This window comes from Aedes aegypti, chromosome 3, assembly GCF_002204515.2.
Source record: "Aedes aegypti strain LVP_AGWG chromosome 3, AaegL5.0 Primary Assembly, whole genome shotgun sequence".
Taxonomy (NCBI): Eukaryota; Metazoa; Arthropoda; class Insecta; order Diptera; family Culicidae; genus Aedes; species Aedes aegypti.
Window position 1 is genome coordinate 395,679,600 of NC_035109.1, and position 21,708 is coordinate 395,701,307.

Here is a 21,708-nt window from a genome sequence, read left to right on the forward strand (position 1 = left end):
TGATTTTCTTTGGCTGGTGATTTTTTGAAAGCTACAGCGGTGGTGGAAAAGTTCACATCACGCAACAGCTCACGAAACCAAACCAACGTAAACCAACGCATAACAAACATGACAGACTCGCCAAGAGTCTGCTCGGAAGAACATGTCAAAAGAAGTAGCAACAAGTTCGGGAACGTTTACTCGCGAGTAACCGAACAAGGTGTGATTTATTATGATTTCGACAGACAAATTAACTGTATAACCTTCAAATCGACAGTAAACTACCAGTTTGTAGTCAGAAAAACCTTGAAAACCAGAAATCTTGGAAGGGAAGTAGCTTTTTTCCCAAAAACACAGCTCCGAACGCGTTCACGAATCACTTTTGCTTCTGTTACTCGGGAGCACGACAGAAGCCAGTAAATCAACACTCTGACGCTCGAGTGCTACAGGGCTCATATTTTGCAAATATATGTACTGTTTGATCCAATTGTTAAGTTTCAAACTATTTTACCGAGAAAACCAAAATGAATTATGAAGGTAACTAAAAACTGTCCAATTGCTATCGATGTGTGGATAAATTTCTGTTCGATTGATACTACAATTGATATTGTTTGTACATAAACAACTGAGTTATTAACGTTTAAAATCTTCTCCAATTTTATAACACGTCCCAATCTCCGTACTCTCAAAGTGCACCCCAATTCTTTGCCCCAATATAGTAATCAATGACTTGGCCCTACGTCAAAAGATACTCAATGAATCATAACAGAATGGTGAATTTCAAACGTGATTTTTAGTACGCCTGCCAATTGAAAAAATATATCTGACAAATCATTCTGAGATCTTTGGGAGGTTTGTTGAACATTGATTTGAAAAGCATCCATTTCTGGAGGTCCGCGGGTTATTTATAAAACTTTGAAGGGGGTCGCAGTTTCAAAAAGGTTGAGAACCACTGCCCTATCTCGATGTGTTCCTGGTTGATTTTGGTTCCCGATTTCCTCTCCGTATGTCGATAAGTCCATTATCAAAGGTTACTAGACCCGATTGCACCCGAATCAACACAGTTTGAGAACACGAAGCGACGTCTGTTTATTTATTATTTTTCTAGTAACGGAGTGATTTTCAATCTATTATTCAATTCATTAATAGTGGTAAGCTCCATCGAAGTTGATACGCGATCGGCGTATTAACTTCGATGGAGCTTACCACCATAAGAGTGTTTTGTTTGTCTCGATCTCTCGCTTTCTCGATGGTCTCTTCAATATCGAGATGTAGAGAGCCGATATAGTTTGTCAAACTGTCGCCTAAAATTACATCAAGCATCTCGACAGAAACTACCAACAGGAATCCTTTTAAAATCTACTAAAGGTCTCTATATCCATTTATCTCTTTAGTCTAGGAAATCTCGCCAACAATGTATCGATGATTTTAAAAGAAATCTGCAAAGTCATATTCAAAAGTATATTTCATAGAATCTAAAAAAAACATTTGAAATCTACTTGAAGTTTTTTCAGAGATTTATCAAAGATCATACTAGGAAATATCGCTTGGATTCTTTGAATTATGGTTTCTAAAGAGAAATCTGGCAAAAATCTTCACTAGAAACCGACAGCTTTTCCAACACGATTCTAAGAGTCATTTGTTTAGTATCTATCCAGAAACTCACGGAGTGTTCACCTAGTTTAATTTTGTAGTTTCGGCCATGGTTTTAATTAATAGTAACTTGAGATGATAGCTTTTGTGTTGGTTCTAGCTTAAATGATTCTATTAATAACATATCGTCAAACATTGACTGAATTTGGAGGTGTTGTGATACAGCATGAATCACATCCCTAACTTTCTATGTGGCAAAAGTCGATTTCTGAATTACAAAACTCAACATAGATTTTGGGATAGATTCTATTTAAAGATTCTTGCTGTTTTTTGGTATTAGGATAGCTTTTCCTAATTCGAAATAATTATGTCATTCCACGGTGTTCGCCAAGCAAGAAAAATCATAACAAAATTTGAAATATGAAATATAACCCAGAACGCCTTAAAAGAATCTTAACAGCAGGACATGTCCAGCTAAAAAAGGACGGATGGTAACCCTAATTGATGCTCTTCATTTATGAAAACTTCATGTTACTTGATAATATTGCAGATACTGCAGCATCCAACATTATGAAACCTTTTAAATGCTTTTAGAACTCTTTTTTATGTATTCGATGTATTTTTCATGAGCATAGATGACCATTAGAGTGATGCAAATTTTGAAATTTGAGCTCCCCTATGCTTAAACGATTTATATTATGGTAAATAGCATCCTCCCAAAGTTTGAAATGAATCGGAAGAAATTTGACTGTGCACAGGCCATTTGAAGTTTATATGGAGATTACTATGGAAAATGCCAACCTCTTGTGTTCAGCCCTATATCTCTTCGTCATAATGTTATATGGAAAAGTGAACACAACCTTCTCATGTGAAATCCTTTCGGCTACAACTTTGCCGAAGACCACATTTTGATTGGACGTCAGGATAAATTGCTATTCATAATCATAAACTGGGTATGCATTTTGCATGCTGAACCAACTGCCCGGCAGGCAACAGTGGTGCTCCTGGTGGGTAGCATAGATCAAAGTAGTCCAGGCTACTATGTTCTACAGCAAAAAAGCAGTGTTGCTCTGAAAGTAAGTGAATGATCATCTCAGCATGGTTTGGACTTCAATAATAACAAATTATCCTTATGTCCCATCAAAATGTGGTCTTCGGCAAAGTTGTAGCTGGGAAGATTACACATGAGAAGAGTTTGTTCATTTTTCCATAGATTGTTATTTCGAGCAGTTAGAGGACTGAACATAAAAGCTTTGTCTTTTCCATAGTAATTTCCATATAAACTTCAAATGGCGTGTGCACAACCAAATTTCTCCCAAATCACTTCAAATTTTGGGAGAATGATTTTTATCATAATTGACACCGTTTAAGCATAGAGGAACAAAAATTTCCAAATTTGCATCTGTCTAATGACCATACAATTCGTAGTTGCTACTCTGTGATTGACCAGAGCAATCGAAGTTGCACATAGATTTAATGAATGGGGCTAGCTTACCAATGTGCTTAATGTGCACAAATCGAGAGCTCAAATTTCAAAAGTCTATAACGGCGCCCACCACGTCCTTACGGTCATCGGGGAAAGGAGAGAATGTTAGTTAGACAACCGTTGTTACTAGAGACCGAGTATACCTCTGCATCTCCACAGTTGTCGTGGAAAGGATATTGGGTTAGTGGGATAAGGTAAAGATGTTAGAGTTACCAATGGTGATGCGATCCATGATATAATCACGCCTAATCAGATTCGCGATATAATTGGATAATCGCATTGTACGCCGGACAAGTGTTCATCCCTCGCCCACGCTAGAGCAAGCAACGCGATCAATAGATCACTACTCAACCGACGCGCGACATGTTTGATCATGCCCTCATTATCATGATCTAATTATGCTTTTGGCCTATTAGCAGTTCGTTGATCAAATTGACGAAGCTCCATCAACCTTGGGCTCAAGTAACGCTAATGGTATGGTTTGAAAACCTTCCGATGAATATGCGAATCGCATAATCTACTGGTAACAACATGTCGTGTATTGGAGCATCCGTACGATAATTGTGCCATATTTAGACTATACTGTTGACACAAGTGTTCGCAAATACAATTCAACGTACAAATGATTATCGACACATCGCCAGGCGCAAACAATTTTTGCTCGAGTGTATTGCACTACTGTAGTGCTAAATGCCTTAATAAACTTACAGTCACAGTACAATGCTCTTCTCCTTCAATTCTTATCCTTCTTGGTGAATTTCGGGTTAACTTTTAGCAAAATGGAAACGCAATCAAGCTTGTTCTGCCTAAGTAACGTCGTGACATCATTTTTTTTTATCTGAGCCGCCACTGAGTACTGACGTCGTAAGACACTTTGTCTACACCCAACAGCTAAGTATAATTCAACCGACATGGCACACAGCCTTCGGGGTAAACGGAAAAAAATAAAGCACTTGCGAACATAGCCGACACCGTGCACATTTCGTGCTAGCGGGCAATTACATCAATAGTCAGAAGTAGTTTTTAGACGAATTCATTCCAACACCATCATTCCAAGTTGAAGTGCGACGTTGTTTTCTCCGGTCGGATAGAGAAGCGCACTCACCAACGACAGCGAGTTGGGTATTAAGAAATTACTAAAGTATGAAAAGGGGTACCCGAGCAGTACCCTAGCAGAAGAAAATTGCTGCTGGATGCAAAACTAAGGTATTTCATACCAGTTAATTTCCAATGTTTACTACCTGAATAAAACATAAGAGGAAAAGAACCTCAACAAAATAGTTCATACATGTTCTACAAACAACAAACTGATAATTGAACCAGGTATTGCAATATCTCAAAAATTATGAATGAATTTTAATATACAGTGATGAATTCACTGTACCACTGTCAACTCTCTCTAACTTGGTATTGAAGGGACGAGTTGGGGAGGTATCGAGTTACAGAACACAAAATAATTAATCAAATTATTTAATCCAAAAATATTGAATTGCGCTTGAAAATGACTCCGACCCATCTTGCCCTCTGACTCATCTTGTTCCTTCTTACCCTACATGGAAAGTATAAAAATAGCCGAAGTCGATGCATTGCCTCTCCATATGTTGCAAGAGAGATTAAAAATTTAAGGGCGTCTGCTGCCACTTAGCTTAGAGATAAGACACAAGGTCTGGTTAAGCAGTCGATGATGATTCACTTATGCTACTCGAAGCCATAGCCATTGATATCCAGCCATTGAAGGGTTCCCAATATTCCATCAGGTATCAAACTAGGCGGCGCACTCGACTAAATTGTTATTTTTTTTCGTTTCTTTCTTGTAGGTTGATAAAAAATGAGACTGGCCGTGCCATCCTGCGGGTGATATCAGGACCACGAGCATTTAAAATAGTATTATTCGCGAGACTGACACCCATTCCGTTCGGACTGCAGAACACCATCTTCGGGGTAAGTTACTGTTTGATTTGATACGTATCCATCTACAAACAATCTGAATATATACTCCCGTGCAAAAGTTTGGGGTCACCCCCTAAAAACATACAAAAGTGTTCTGTCCAGAGCCGCACGCACATCATTTTTGTCTTCAACCGATTTTAATAGTTTAAAGCTTTTTTGAGCGCAAATAATGGCGCGTACATGATTGGTTTGAGATTTCACAGATTTAAGTAAGTTCAGGTGTACCCAAACTTTTGCACGATACACCATACTGAGGGGTGAACCCAAACTTTTGCACGATGACTTGACTGACTGTTTCATTGATTTTGAATACTTTTCAGATTTTTCCGCCAAAATTTCGCGGGGTCTCTTCAAACAATATAAGATTACGATTCTAATGACGCTTTGATTTAAAATTTTGGTCGATCCAATGCTGAAAAATGTCACAACTGTTAGTAAAAATTTAGTATACAAAATTCCAAAAATGTTTTTGGAAAAATACATACGGAGTAAGAATAACTCTTTGCCTTTCGAATGCGGCTTAAAGAGTTTCAATTGGACGTGTAATCACAGAGATATGGACTGAACACTTTTGCATGTTTTTAAGGGGGTGAACCCAAACTTATGCACGGGAGTGTATGCTTCCGTATTCAAATGAGCCGGTGCTTTGCCGCAAAACCGGATTACAAGGAAAAAAGCTCCAAATATTAGACGGCATGGCACAAATCCTTCTTTTCGCTACACTTTCGTGCAAAAGTTTGGAGCCACGCCGTAAAATCATATAAAAGTGTTTTGTCCATATCTCTGTGAATTCATATCTAATTAAAACTCATGACTCTCTACGGACAAAACACTTTTGTGCAAGTAAATTAAAAACCGAATTTAATAATATACCATTTAATTCCACTGGTATTTGTATCCTTTCACAGATACGCGTGTTTTGACCTCAACTGTAAGGCCGTCTTCAGTGTCGTGTACTAAACTCGACACTGAAGACGGCCTTACAGATGAAGTCTCTAGTGAAATTAAATGGTGTAGTACTAACTAAACTCTATTTTCATTTACTTATTGGCATTCCACTAAAAAGCTCGATGATTTATTTTCACCTTTACTTGTTTTATGGGGTGGCCCCAAACTTATGCCCGGGAGTGTATGTCGAATGCATGTCATAGCATTGCGTAAAACAACCAGATGAGCTATTAGTGGTTTTGGTTGTGCGAGTCGTACGATCCATGTTACACAACGTTGTTTAGCATTTTGCAATTGTGTTCGACGAGCGATTCCAAATTAGAACAAGGCTTGAAGACATAACGGGCTAGTAGTACTTGTCCTCAAACCCATATGTCTACTAAAGAACTCACGTGGGGATACCTTTGTCGCGTTTCTTATCGGTATTGATTGGTCACCCGCCATGTGGCCATGAATCTTACCGTGGAACGAGGAAAAGAAACTGCTTCCAAAACATCGTAAGACGACGCCACGTTATTCATCGTCACATTGGAGGTGTTGAGTTGAGACATCGTTTAGTGAGTGAACAATGTATTTTCACGGTTGATCCGACCCACTTTCGAACACAATCCGCGGCGGGGCGGCGGGGAATGTTTGGCGTATTTCACTTGGCGGCATCAAACGTTGCGGATTTATTGCACGTTTTTTGTTGCTCAGACTGGGCAGCGTGCTCAAAAGCAGACGCCGAGTTGAACGCAGCGTGATGTCGTTTTTTTTTTCTTGAGGGAGAACAGTACAAAGCAAACAAAAAATGATATATGCTAACTTCTATTCCTCCTAATTGATTTGGATATATGATATGATTTTATAAATTAAATTGAGCAGAAATCAGCGCAAAAGTGATTATCGAAGATGTGTTAAAATTAAACACATAGCTGTTGGTAAAGAAGGGCCCAATTTTGTGAAACATTGTTTTAGATATTAAGAATTGGATGCTTGTCTCCGATTCATGTCTATCTTAAGGATAAAGATAGTTAAGGTACCGCGGGGCAAGTGAGAATACGGGGTAAGTGGGACATTTCGTCATAGCTCAACGAGGAAAAGTTTTTCATGGGGGTATTCCTATAGAAAGTTGAAGATACAATGACAAGGAATGTATTTAGCACTAAACATATTGTTATTTTTATTACCATGTGGTTCATGTAACAGTTGTCAGTTCAGCGCCATTTTCAACTTGCATGACAAATTGTGACACGTTCCACGTCTTGCATTGACTCGCAAAAAATAAATGTGTTTTAAATCAAATTTCCATCAGTATGCTATAATTTTGAGTATTATTACAAGCTGCTAACGATAAACCAGTATTTTGTTTTCATTTCATATGAAATTTTCGATGGTCTATCTTACCCCAGAATATATTTGTACCTGGGGTAAGTGGGACCTATCAAAACAAAAACCAGAATCAAAACTTTTCGTACACGTTTCATACATTCTCCTAGAGAGTAGCACTAAAACATTCAAACAAATGATTTTTATCAAAAAATATCAACCTCAAATTACGTAATTGCATAGGAGGGAGAAGAAAAGTGTTATTATTCTTTATTTTTTAATTTATTTTTTATTTTTGAAATACGACTTCAAAATTGAACAAACACACAGCTGAAATTTGAAATGCATCATGAGAACGATTACTTTTCTATTTTATTTGAACTTTATTTGTTATTTCTACCAAATTAAGTAGAGATGGAAAACAATTCCACCCCATAAGGTGGTTCTCTGCCATGCATATAAATAATAACAAAACATATTTATAATTTCGTCAATTATTGATTGTTTATGTTCTACATTTTAATTAACAACTTATAAATGATATATTTTGAACATGTTTAATACCTCTTTACGCTTTTATTGAGGAAGTTTCAGTTAATATTAAATGTGAGGTGACATACTATTAAATAAAGGGTTTCTTCTTAAAACGTAACGTATTTTATGGTTGATCCCTTATGTACATCAAAAAAACTTAAAATTAAAAATCTATGAATTATCAATCCTATTATTCTAATGGTTGACTTACTGATGTGGATTGACGCATGAAACTGGACGCTTAGCGAGGCAAGTGGGACCAATGGCTCATTCTAAAACTTTCTTCCAAGGTTTTCACAATTTCGAAATTATTCGATTAGTTTCATGCACACACCAGCAAATATGTTGCCAAAACGTGATTGTGTTGTTGGATTTGAAAAATATTGACATTTGAAAATTTGATTGAACAATTTGTTTGAACTATCGTTTTTTTCGTTCCCACTTGCCCCGCGGTACCTTATTAGAAAAAAACCTTAATGAAACGACAAAAGGAAGAAAACGATACCTAAGTTCCTTCTATCGATCAAAAAGTAATCATCGAAAACCGTACCTTATGCAATCTGTTACACCCTCCCCCATTTCGCTATTTCAGAATGAAAAACATTTCACCGCTTTTCATTCGGTCATGCTGCGGTGCAAAGCGAAGATGTAAACAATTCGATAAAAGTCGCTCTGGTTTTCACGCGATCTTTAAGCCACAAATGAGCCGAAAACAGCGCCTCGTCTGTTTGGATTTGATTTGTTTTCGCTGAAAACAGATTATAAATCTATAAACGGATTCTGTTTATTCAAGTGTAAACGATTACGCAAGGGTTACAATGACCTAAAATAAGGAAAAACATGTTGATTGTGATGAATCGAGATTTTCATTTATATTTTAGTGGGGATAATGTGCCTATTTTAGTTGTAAGTATCTCCTATAATCTTCTTCTTTAATACGTCCGAACCGAGAGTCTTATTATCCGCTTAGTGATCTACGACCACTTTCACAGTGTTTAAACGAGATACTTCTTCGTCAATTAGGATGTTTAGAAGAATATAGTTTTGAAATATATGTTAAATCTGACTTAAAAAAACAAACTAGAACCCAGGTTTCCATAATTGTTCGGAAATTCCAAACTTTACTGCTAAAATCCCATTTTCAACAAAAATGAAAAATAAGCTCTCGTCAACTTTTCGATGATATCTTTGTACCATCTATGTAAGTATGAGGAAAATACGAAACAAAAGAGACATTCATATTATGAGCAAAAACTATCTTTTTAAACCTCCCATGAATTTTATTGAACAAACTTGTCGTGATATAGTTATTTAAGCTATAAGATGCGAAATGATGATTTTAGCACGAGTCGAGTCTAGTACACGACACTGAAGACGGCCTTACAGTTGAGGTCGAAATACGCGTATCTGTCAAAGGATACAAACTCTAGTGGAATTAAATGGTATAGTACTAAATTCGGTTTTTTCATCTACTTACGAGTCTTATGTTTATACAACGATGAGTGCTGAAAACAACACAGTTTTGCAATGAAATGCATACATTTGTTGCTATTACGAAAATTATCGTTGCAATTGGATTATTTATAGAAGCATTTCTATAGGGATGATACAAAACATTTGTCAATTTTAGACCCCCTCCCTCCCCCACGTGACAGCTTGCTAACAGTGAATTTGTTCACATCCATTTTACAACAATATTCTGCTCAAAACGTGAACGGTTTCGATCGACGAAAATGCCAAGAAACTTGTAGCAAACTTCTTTAGCATGATGAGATGACAGTGAGATGTCGGACGCGGCTTTTATTCGCTAGATCATGGTTCAAATCCCACTCAAACTTTACAACTTTATTTTCAATATGTTTTGCAACATATTTCATAGAGAACTTTAAATGCCTTACAATTCTTTAAGCAACCTTTTTATCCACACCTGATAGGACTCTGAATTGCGAAAGGATAAAACCTAACTCCTTCTGTTATTTCGGTTCAAATTATTGCTTTATAAGAAAATTCTAAACTTTTTTTTTCATTTTTTTTGTCTTTAAAACGAAATGATGATGATGATGATGATTTCCCTTATAAGATTATACTAAAGAAATTCATACATTAACTATACTGCCCATAACTGCATATTTGTCACATTCGACATTTTTGAAGAATTCGAGTTAATACCGTGAAACATCATCAAATCATCAATACTTTCGACTAACTGAATAAAATCTGTGAAATTGTTCTAGAAAGTTCGGAAAAATTACCGAGCTGTTTTGTTACTTTGTTTAATATAACCGCATAACAGGTACATTGAGATTATACATGGGCCTCGTAATGTTGTGGCAAAGATATTCCTATCAGAATTATTTTCAGACTATACACTCAATATGTGAGATGAGCTGTACAAAATTTCAGCTTCATATGAGCATTGTTGAGTTCTCGGTATTTTTTTGAAATTTTGGGGCCTTTCCATACTGACGAGAAATTCACACTTGGTACTCCATTTACTCAGTGCCTACTTTTGTCGAATGTTACAAATATGCAGTTATGGGCAGTATATAACTTGTATAATATTCAGTAAAATTAAAAAATAAGCGGAATCACTAAAGGAATTCCTTAAACAATAAGTATCAGGAATTTTTGGAAGGCTTAACTTATAACAGATCTCGCTTATCTGCAGTGATTGATTTCTCTTCGCCAATTTTCTCTTTGCTTTGGTACACAAAGTTCAATCGATATACGCAATATTTTGCGATGTAGCCTGATGAAGGACGAAAAGTACTTTTTTCTGTATCAAACATACCAGCCGAAAACATGTACCCGGCAAACTTATTTGTTAAAGAGAAAATCGACGAAGATCACTACAGTTATGCCCTTATGAAATTGTACACGAGAGATCTTTTCAAGTATTTAAAACCTGACTATGTTTCCTTCAGATGGATAGCAGATCTTTAACCTGGTGCGAAAAAGTCCTATAATTTATTTTTTAAGTAATTTCGCATGAATAAATTTATTGCTTACACACTAAACTATTTATGTTTTTTCATGAAAATGTATGTGTAATTTCCAACAAATTTGTAGCAAAATTTGTGATGCTTCCCTTTGATATTCCTTGAAGAATTTAGAATAAACAAACTCCTCAAAGAAAATTGGAGGGTGGCTTCAGAATTTCAGCTACAAATCTCTTGGAAATTAGTCAAATAATATTGCGAGATTTGTTTATACCTTCAACATGAACTCTTCCTGGAGGACAGCCATTCCTTCTATGTACTTTCTATCCACAAATTAATTCCGGAATATGTTCCCGAACTCAATTAAAAAAATACTTTACTTTTCAAAAGTTAAACGTTTACCCTCGCAATTCCTCCAAAAAATCATAGATTCTGTCAAATCTACTGCTGAAATATTTAACTGAAAGTTTTCCCAGAAATTTCTCGGTGAGTTCCTCTGAATATTTTTCAAAAGATTTTACTCCAATTTTTTCACTAAGTGCATCAAAAGTCCTTTAAATAATTTACCCTGGATTATACAAGAATTATCTACGAAAATTGTTTTCGAAACGTCTTTTGCTTTCGAAATCTTTCGAATACTTTTGTTTCCGTCAAAGGAGGAGTCAAATCTAAATAACAGGGAAGGTGAAAGGAATTTTTCAAGGATCAAAGGATCTTCCTCAAAACTTTCCACACTCTGGGATTGAATTTTTGGACAATAGGGTCCTAAAGCCCTGTCCCAATTTTGGTGCCAAACGCTTAAGTTTAGTTCAAAAACATATGTTTACTCAATTTTCTAATGTTTTCCGATGGTTTAAGTCCAAAAAACATTTTTTTAAGTTTTTTTTTAAATTTTGTCACACCCCTTGGTTTAAACTCAAATTTTGGGTGTATTTTGTTTTCCGTGTCCCTTCCGAAATGTCAGAAAGGAACAACCCCGGTGTTAAAAAGTTGAACCCCTGTGGCATTTTTGTCGACTAAGCGAACGTCAAACATGATCTCAAATGTCAAGGTTCATTTATGGATCAAATTTTTGAATTAAAGTTTCAATATGATATATCCGTTATTTGAGCTGGAAAAAATGCTAAAGTAGTTGCAGTAACATGCTCTTTCGTGATATTAAATGAAAACAAGATTTCATTAAACATTTTAGGACCCTATTCCAGGGTTGCCTGCTTCAACATTTTGTTGTTTCTCCTTCCTTCGCATGACGCTTTCTTGAGGAACTTCGTACAAACATGTTTTCATACTCATTCATTTAAGCTGAATTTTTATCCAATATATTTCATTAGAAGTTCTTCAAAAAATTGTTTGTGTGTGTCTAGAAATCTGATACGAATGGTATATGGATATGCAGTGATTCGTAGAGTCATTTGCAAAGAAACCAGGATTAGTTCTTGAACTAATGTGGATGTTATTTATGGAAGAATCCCGGAGTTCACATTATGAATAATTTATGGATCAATTTCTAGTACCTGAAGCATACCTGATGGATTTGCTGGAGAATAGTATGTAAAGTTCAAGAAAGAACTTATTTAAAAAAAAAATCCAGTAGAATCGCTAGTACTGTTCAAAGAAAAAAAATCTATGAAAAAAACTTGCATGAATCTCTGTACAATTTTAAGGAAGAATTGTAGGACGATATTCCAGAGGAAAAATAATTTAATGATTCAAAGAAAATGTTTTTGAATATTTTTTTTTAAATTTATTTTAGCAATATGATAGAGATCCATTGTGAAATTTTCTGCTAAGATCAGAAAACCCAATAAAGCTTAAGGAAAATCGGTTTAATAATCCTGCAAATGATTTTTCGTGGGAATCCCAGGAGAACTGGTAAAGGAGCACTTGGAGAAAACACTGAAAAAATAACGGATGGATTCTTAGAAGAATCAATATCTTAAAAGCACATGGTTAAATAGCTAAAAAGTAAGTGAAAGAATTACTAGCTACGCCAATGCTTAATTGACTTACAATCAGGTATCAGGTATCAGAAGGCCGGCTCCAAAGGCACGTTCCCCACCAGTTGGGAGATTTGTGCCATCGCCATATTTGAGCCTATTTCATCATCTACCCGATGGGAGAGGAAAGGGAAGGGAAAGATGGGAGGAAATAGGAGTGGGGTCCCTTGAAGAGGGAAGATCGCATAAGCGAAATGAGAGCATGTAGCTCCATACCACAATGGGTTCGAACAGCGCCCTAAAAAGGGCACTGCAAAACGCATGAGCGTAAAGAGAGCCTATAGCTCATTACCACAGCGGGTTAAGAATAACAGAATGTCCTGAAGATTCAGGCTTCTGAATTCAGTTTCACTTAATAAGTATTTACCAAGTAATTGGAATCGCATTTGCGCAAAAACTGGACAGTTACATATCAGGTGATACGAAGTTCCATAATCGGAGTCACAACTATCACACACAAATGAGTCAGCACGCTGAATATTTGCCATGTGATAGTTGAGTCGGCAGTGGCCTGTCAACGCTCTGACCAAGAGACTGCAATTCTGCTTTGACAGATTTGTTAAATACTTCGCCACCTTTGGAGATGGCTCAGTAATATACAATTTTGTTTGACGACACGACTCCAAACTATTCCAATATTGCTTGTGCTGAGTTGCCGCCCAAGAGTTTATCTGAAGCATCACCCAGCACTTCGAAATTGGAATAGCCGGCTCAGGGCCAATGAAGTCATGCGATGCTCCATCGCGAGCTAGCTCATCAGCCAATTCATTTCCAGCGATGGAAGAATGGCCTGGTACCCATACAAGGTTTACAGAGTTGACTGAATTCAGTTCCTCAATTTGAGTTCGACATGCGATAACAAGCTTCGACCTTGAGTTGGCCGAAGCGAGAGCTTTTATAGCAGCCTGACTATCTGAACAGAAGTATATGACTTTACCCATTACGCGCTGTTGGAGTGCTGATTGCACTCCACACATAAGAGCAAATATTTCCGCCTGAAAAACGGTGCAGTTTCTACCAAGTGAGTAAAACTGATTCAGCCTTAGCTCACGAGAATATACTCCTGCACCAGCTCTACCTTCAAGAAGGGAGCCATCAGTGTAACATACTATATTGCTTGATATACTTCTTTCCAAATAGCCAGACGTCCACTCTTCCCGTGAAGGGAATTGTGTGGTAAATGTCCTGTAAGGAAAGTTACAAGCAATTGTGAGATCACTTGGAGCAAGGACAATTTTGTCCCAATTCACCAAAAGTGGAAACAACGAAGTGTGTGTAGATCTACGATTCACTGGATTTTTCTCCAGTAGATCCAGTACCCATAAACGGTAAGAGCAAGAAAGTGCTTCTTGTTTAAGATATATGTGTAGTGGCGCAACGTCGAAAAGGGCCTCGAGCGCTGCTGTGGGAGTTGTAGAGAACGCACCAGACATCGCCATCAAGCACATCCTTTGGAGATGGCCCAATTTTGATTGGATTGTTCTCACTTCGCCCTTTTGCCACCACACAAGACATCCATATGCCAATATTGGCCGAACAACTGTTGTGTAAATCCATTTGATATATTTGGGTTTGAGGCCCCAAGTTTTACCAAAGGTTCGCCGGCATTGACCGAAGGCCATGCAAGCTTTTTTGACTCTGAAATCAATGTGAGGTGTCCATGAAAGTTTGGAATCTAGAATGACTCCAACATACTTTACTTGATCAGTCACATTAATCTCAGTGCCAAAAAGACGTAAAGGTCGAATTCCATCGCGGTTTCGTCTTTCCGTAAAAAGAACAATAGATGTTTTATTCGGGTTAACCGAAAGGCCATATTGGCGACACCAACTCTCGACTACCTGAAGAGCACTTTGCATCAGGTCGAATAGGGTGCTTATGCACATACCAACTATCAGAGCTAGATAGTCGTCGGCAAATCCATAAGTTGGAAAACCGCAATTATTGAGTTGCCTCAATAGCGTATCTGCTACGAGATTCCACAAAAGTGGTGACAAGACTCCCCCTTGGGGGCATCCGCAAACACTCAATTTTCGAATCGCTGCTTGACGCAATGTCGAGAAGAGATGTCGGTTTTTGAGCATTTGATGAATCCAATTGGTAATCATTGTAGGTAGCCCATGGTTTCGTGCGGCTTCCAATATGGCATCGAAAGACACGTTATCAAAGGCACCCTCAATATCCAAGAAAACACCCAAGCAGGATTGCTTCTGAGCGAATGCTTTCTCGATATCGTATACAACTTTGTGTAAGAGAGTCACAGTGGACTTTCCAGATTGGTAAGCATGTTGATTCACATGAAGAGGCATGTTTGCCAAATAAACAACACGGATGTGATGATCGATAATGCGTTCCAGACATTTCAGAAGAAAAGAGGTCAGACTGATTGGTCTAAAACTCTTCGCTTCCTCATACGACGCACGTCCTCCTTTTGGGATAAACTTTACAGTAATATCACGCCAGGATTTGGGAATGTACCCGGTAGCAAAACTGCTTACAAGTAGCTTTTTCAAAACATGTTTGATAGACTCAAATCCCTTTTGGAGCAGAACAGGATAAATCCCATCCGCTCCTGGAGATTTGAAAGGAGCAAAACTATTAAGTGCCCATTGAATCGATTCAGTAGTTACGATACTGCGAGCCGAGGCCAGAGACTCGTAACTACATGAAAAGACATTTGGTTCATCCGTAGATGCTTTGTCCACACATCCGGGGAAGTGTGTATTGAATAAACATTCTAAAACTTCTTCATCGGAAGAAGTAAAGTCACCATTAGGTAAGCGAATTTCGTTCACTTGGAAATCCTTAGATTTTGCAAGAATTTTGTTCAACCGACTGACTTCACTCAAACTGGAAACCTTTGTACAAAGGTTTTTCCAGCCGGATCGTTCAGCAGAATGAAGAGCCTTCTTGTAAGCCTTGCGAGCTGACTTGAACGACTCTGATCCAGCTGAACGGCGTCTGTTCCAACTCCTTCTACATTGTTTCCTGAGTCTAGTCAGATCGGAATTCCACCATGGGGTCCCTCTTGTAGTCTTTACAGACCGCAGAGGACATGCTTCTTCAAAAGCTTCCATAATGTAGGATGTTGTAGTATCAACGGCATCATCCAGATCACTTGGATTTTCAATGGACGGAGAATATCCATGAAATTTGGTCGCAACCAATTCAATGTAGAGTTCCCAGTTTGTTGACCGGGGATTCCTAAAACGCAAAGTCTGCGCAGTTACATTTGAATGTTCAAAGAAGATGTAGCGATGATCAGATAATGATTCCTCATCTGATACATGCCAATTCGTCAACTCGTGACTGATTCTATTCGAGCAGAGCGTTATGTCTAACACTTCTTCTCTATTAGAAACTATGAAGGTTGGGCGATTGCCTATGTTAAGTAATCCAAGGTCTGTACTACTTAAGTATTCCATCAGACTGGAGCCTCTCAAATTGATATCCGAGCTGCCCCAGATGATGTGATGAGCATTGGCATCACTGCCCACAATCAGCGGAAGGCCTTTTGTTACGCAGTGTACGACAACTCGTTTGAAGTCATCCGTTGGGGATGGTTCATCATGTGGTAAATATACCGAACAATAGACGTATTTCCTGTTGAGGTCACCAACAGAAACATCGATTGTGACAGCACATACATCTCTGGTAGTTAACTCAGAAATGAGTGTAGCAACGATTGCTTTATTAACGAGCACGCATGCGCGGGGCATGGAGCGCGAGTTTGCCATTTCAAGTTTGCTAAAAGTAGCAAAAACTGGGTCCACAAGGTTACCTAGATAGAAGTTCCCTCTACGAAAGTAGGGTTCTTGAACTAGCGCCACTTGGGCTGCACCATTTTGCATGAGTCTGCAAAGATTGATCGTTGCTGTTCTTTTATGCTGAAGATTGATCTGAGCTAACCTAACCGTAGCCACTACCCAAACTAGGCAGGATTAAGCTTTTTGCAATCTCAGCACGAAAAAGACCAGCAACGAAAAAACCAGATCGGTATCTATTTAAAGTCGCCAAAGGCGAAAGAGCACAGAATACACTGTGTAAAACGCATAATGCGAATCCATATAGGTGATAATTTAAATTAAATGTCAACATATTCATAATCCCACCCTTATTAAGCCTCAGGATAGAGACTGAAGAAGGGCAGCCGATTATCTCGGAGAAACACAAGGTCACCTGCACCATTGCTCCGGGTAGCACAGGAAGGACTCAATACTGTGGAGGGCGCCCTGGTACCCCACAGGCTCCGTTTGCGGTTAGGTTTTATTTAGACCCCCCTAACCATTCATTCTTAGGCACGGTACGCATCACACCATAAATTAGGGGTCACCTGTGAGGTGGACTTTTACCACCGGAACAGGCAGTCCGTAGTGTTAATTCTTAGCCAGTTGAAACAACCGCTACCGACACTACGCGGCTATCTAGGCTGCTCGGGAAAAGGAGGTTAATATTGATGATTAACTCCTGACGTGCCCAAGCAGCCATTAAATGAAAACAAGATTTCATTAAACATTTTAGGACCCTATTCCAGGGTTGCCTGCTTCAACATTTTGTTGTTTCTCCTTCCTTCGCATGACGCTTTCTTGAGGAACTTCGTACAAACATGTTTTCATACTCATTCATTTAAGCTGAATTTTTATCCAATATATTTCATTAGAAGTTCTTCAAAAAATTGTTTGTGTGTGTCTAGAAATCTGATACGAATGGTATATGGATATGCAGTGATTCGTAGAGTCATTTGCAAAGAAACCAGGATTAGTTCTTGAACTAATGTGGATGTTATTTATGGAAGAATCCCGGAGTTCACATTATGAATAATTTATGGATCAATTTCTAGTACCTGAAGCATACCTGATGGATTTGCTGGAGAATAGTATGTAAAGTTCAAGAAAGAACTTATTTAAAAAAAAATCCAGTAGAATCGCTAGTACTGTTCAAAGAAAAAAATCTATGAAAAAAACTTGCATGAATCTCTGTACAATTTTAAGGAAGAATTGTAGGACGATATTCCAGAGGAAAAATAATTTAATGATTCAAAGAAAATGTTTTTGAATATTTTTTTTTAAATTTATTTTAGCAATATGATAGAGATCCATTGTGAAATTTTCTGCTAAGATCAGAAAACCCAATAAAGCTTAAGGAAAATCGGTTTAATAATCCTGCAAATGATTTTTCGTGGGAATCCCAGGAGAACTGGTAAAGGAGCACTTGGAGAAAACACTGAAAAAATAACGGATGGATTCTTAGAAGAATCAATATCTTAAAAGCACATGGTTAAATAGCTAAAAAGTAAGTGAAAGAATTACTAGCTACGCCAATGCTTAATTGACTTACAAACAAGAAGTAGTCAAAATGTCACCGAGTACGAAGGATAAATGTCGAGTTACAGAAAGATAGTTAAGCGTACCATAATATCGACTTGAAGTTACCTGGAGTTATGAAAATATCGACTTATGGAGAGCATGATGAATTCGAAGGGACTAAAATCCATACAATAATAAGACATATCGAGTTGTGAAGAGTCGATTTTATGGTGCAATGAATAGGTGGATGGGATTTAATATAATTTAATTTTAATCTGAAAAAGATTTTTATTTTTTATTTGTAAAAGGTGTATTTAAAAAAACATTTATAACGGATGTTCGTTAAAAAATGAGAATATTTTCAGTCGTATAGCAAAAAAATCAACGAATTCAGTATTTTTTATTAAAAACATAATGCTTATTCTTCAAAAAATGCCGTAGGACGAAACTTAGTCGCGATGCTCTTACAAGAGCGCTGGACGGCACTGACGTCCATCCTACGGATACAATTTCGAATCCTCGTGGTCAACTGCTTCGAATCCTTGGCCCGCCAATTATTTTTGTACTCTAGAGCACTGAGGGAGCCGAAAAAGTTGGACGGGTTCCTTTCTTTCGGCACTTAGGGCGTTTAGAAAAAACCGTACAACACGCTCGCGGAGTGCTTGCTGTTTCGACGCCATCTTCAATTGAACTGACAGCACCCGAGCGAAAAGAAACATGCCACCCATTTTTAGGGAGTCCACAGAGCAATTCTCTTTTAGAGAAAAAAATACGCTCTTCACTTTAATTGCAGAACGGTATTGAAATCATTCTCATTTTTACTGAACACCCATTATAATCAATTTTTGATGCTCTGCCAAATACATCCCAATGATATAGAGTGCCATTTTCTGCTTACGTTATACTTTATAATTAGAGAAAAGTGGGCAAAAGTTCGAGTGGGATTTTCGTGATTGCTCGCTTAATTCAATACAGTAAGTTGAACGTTGAAAAAAGTTGAAATTGAGCGTGACATAATTTGTGTGCTATCCCTTAACCCTTTTTTTGAGCAAAATTTGGTGTGTATTTTTATGCAAACATAATTTTACTATTAGCCAATGACATTCTTGATACAAAAGTATCAATGTTTTATGTTTCAGTCAGCGAACTTTTGCCCCACCCTTGATCCAAACTCTTATCCCACCGGTGGGTCAAAAGTTCGTTTAAAGTAATCAATTCTGAAACTGTTATAATTAGAAATGGGGAAATATTTTGAGCTCGGGTTTGTTTAGAAAAATTGTAGCCAATATGTTGAAGATGCACTGTGTGGTATTTATTACTTTTAAACTGTTATGTGTTTTTTTTTATTTGAAATGATTGATTATACCACTAAGGCCCCACCTTACTCTATGTACAGAAACATTTCCAATCAAAAACATATTTTTACTTCATTAGAAGTAGGAGTATTTTGTTAGTGATGGATGAAAAAATCGACCGTATTAGGATACCACCACTTGTGGTAAGCAGTTAAGTCGATTCATTCAATTCTAGCGATAGATTGAACTGATGATGTTTGATGTCATTATCAAGGATGACGTAGCGACATATCTATTCGGAAGAATGTTACAAACATGTGAAATGGACGGGCCTGGGATTGAACCCACGACCATCTTCTTGGGAAGCATAAGCGGTAGGCATTAGACTACCAAACCCCGTCTTCCAGTCGATATTGCCATTCACGTGTATAAACATAATATCAATAAACTAGGTCCTTACAAATCCGTTTTTTTTCAATGCTATCGAATGCTTATTAATTACTTTTTTTCAACACTTCAGTCACAGACAAACAGACGTAACACATTTTCATCATACAGCAGAATAACACCCAATTCAAATATTTGGTAGTTGGCCGACGCGATGGGCCACTCGTGGCGTTTGCATCACTTTTGTTCGAGTTTGACGTTTGCTCACTACCGCCATCTATTTCACGGTTGGCCAAATGAAGTATTTTTAGCATTGGACGTAAATGTTTACGTGACTATATTTAAATTGATAATTGTTCTAGCTGTTACGTCTGTTTGTCTGTGCTTCAGTCGTCGCGCTGTTGTATTTTGTACAACAGTGGTGAAAAAACCACGCTTATTGTACACAATATCAGCGTGATGGTTTTGACGGCCATAGTAACGCGTCCGCGTTCGCGAACGCGATGCGATCAAAGGGATTCCTGTTGTTGATATTCTGCTTTGCGGGCTCGCACACGCGCACGCATCGCTCGACGCGTTTACTATGGCAGCGCCCTGACGGTGGCAAACCACGCGACGACTGAAAGGTTAATTTTTTTTTCACGATGTCATGAGAAATGTGCCAAAGAATATAATAGCACAAAATTTCACACATATTTTTACATATCAATTTTTTGAAAGGTGTGCAAAATTTTCAAAGCCATCTGTTAGTTATTTGAAAAATTTTAATACATTACATACCTGTTACATAAGCGTGCATATAATGAAGAAGTATTTTCTTACCATATGATCTCATCAAAACCTCTCTAAAACAAAGCAAAAAATCAAAGGGTGAATCAAATGAACAGTTTATAAGAAAATCATCAATCATCAGATTATTTCTGAGTTATCGATCAATGTTAAATTAATGAAAATTATAAAACTACCGTGCCCTGATATAATCGAACAACATAAGGTGGGATAAAAATAAGCAGTGATAAAATCGAGAAATTGCTGTACTTCCTCTAAGAGCTAGTGTTGCTCAAAGCAACAATATGGAACGAATATTGTACAATATTGTCCATCTGATTTTCCTGTGTTACATCTGAGATATAAAAATATTTGTTTGTGGATAACACAGGCCTCTTCACCAAAGCTTGCTTATCATCTGTACTAGATTGCAAAAAATACATTTATGCTTCCAGAACTTAACTTATAATATTCTCACATAAACCAAAAGCTCTTAATTTGAAACCTTTAAGTAGATATGTTGTCACGATGAGAGGTGTTTCAATAAATTGATCATGTGTAGTAAAGTGAAGTACAACTACTGAATGATTCATATCCAATGTTGAAACACTTGAGCAAAAAATATTACTACATTGTGACAAGAGTCTTCTGTTGTCACGATAAGTGCTTTGTGGGATTATAATATGAACTACACTGGATGTAAAAACGAAATGTTGAAGACAACGAGTTATATGACAAAAAAGCGAAAATATTTAGAATTATCTGCCCTTTCGGAAACTTTTCCTCTTAAAAATGTAGGCGACCATTGAGGCGTTCCTCCATTTTTCTGCTTAAAGTTTTTACCGTTTTGACCTCTTGAATTGCGTTCAGTTTGTTTGTGATTTAGTCACAAACTTGACAAAATCATCAATAACTTTTAGTTAAAATGCCTTTTTGTATCAATTCATTATCGTTTATCTATATTAGACCCCTCAGTTGTACTCATTCCCATTTTCGCCTTATCTTCCTAACCGCAGATCAGCGCTGTGAATTCTCGCAGTTACCACACCGGTACGGTGATAGGTCTGCTACCGGCACAAACAATCAACGTCTATCTGGGATCCAAGCTGCGCTCGATCCACGAAGTGCTGAATGATCACAACGCTGCCCTTGGACTCGCTGGCTACGGAGTGTTTGTTGTAGAGGTAAGTAAACGCTGATCGTTCGTTTCATGCATAC

General features: G+C 37.6%; 1 protein-coding gene across 7 annotated transcripts in view; it reads left to right on the plus strand.

The window, feature by feature from the left end:
• Positions 1-21,708, plus strand: part of LOC5565417 (transmembrane protein 64) — a 56,539-nt gene that overhangs the window by 34,233 nt on the left and 598 nt on the right. For all 7 annotated transcript variants that reach the window (XM_021854853.1, XM_021854855.1, XM_021854856.1 and 4 more), the window contains 2 exons: positions 4,876-4,999; positions 21,507-21,674. In XM_021854853.1, coding sequence (XP_021710545.1) covers positions 4,876-4,999; positions 21,507-21,674 — 292 coding nt within the window. The remainder of the gene's footprint in view (positions 1-4,875; positions 5,000-21,506; positions 21,675-21,708) is intronic.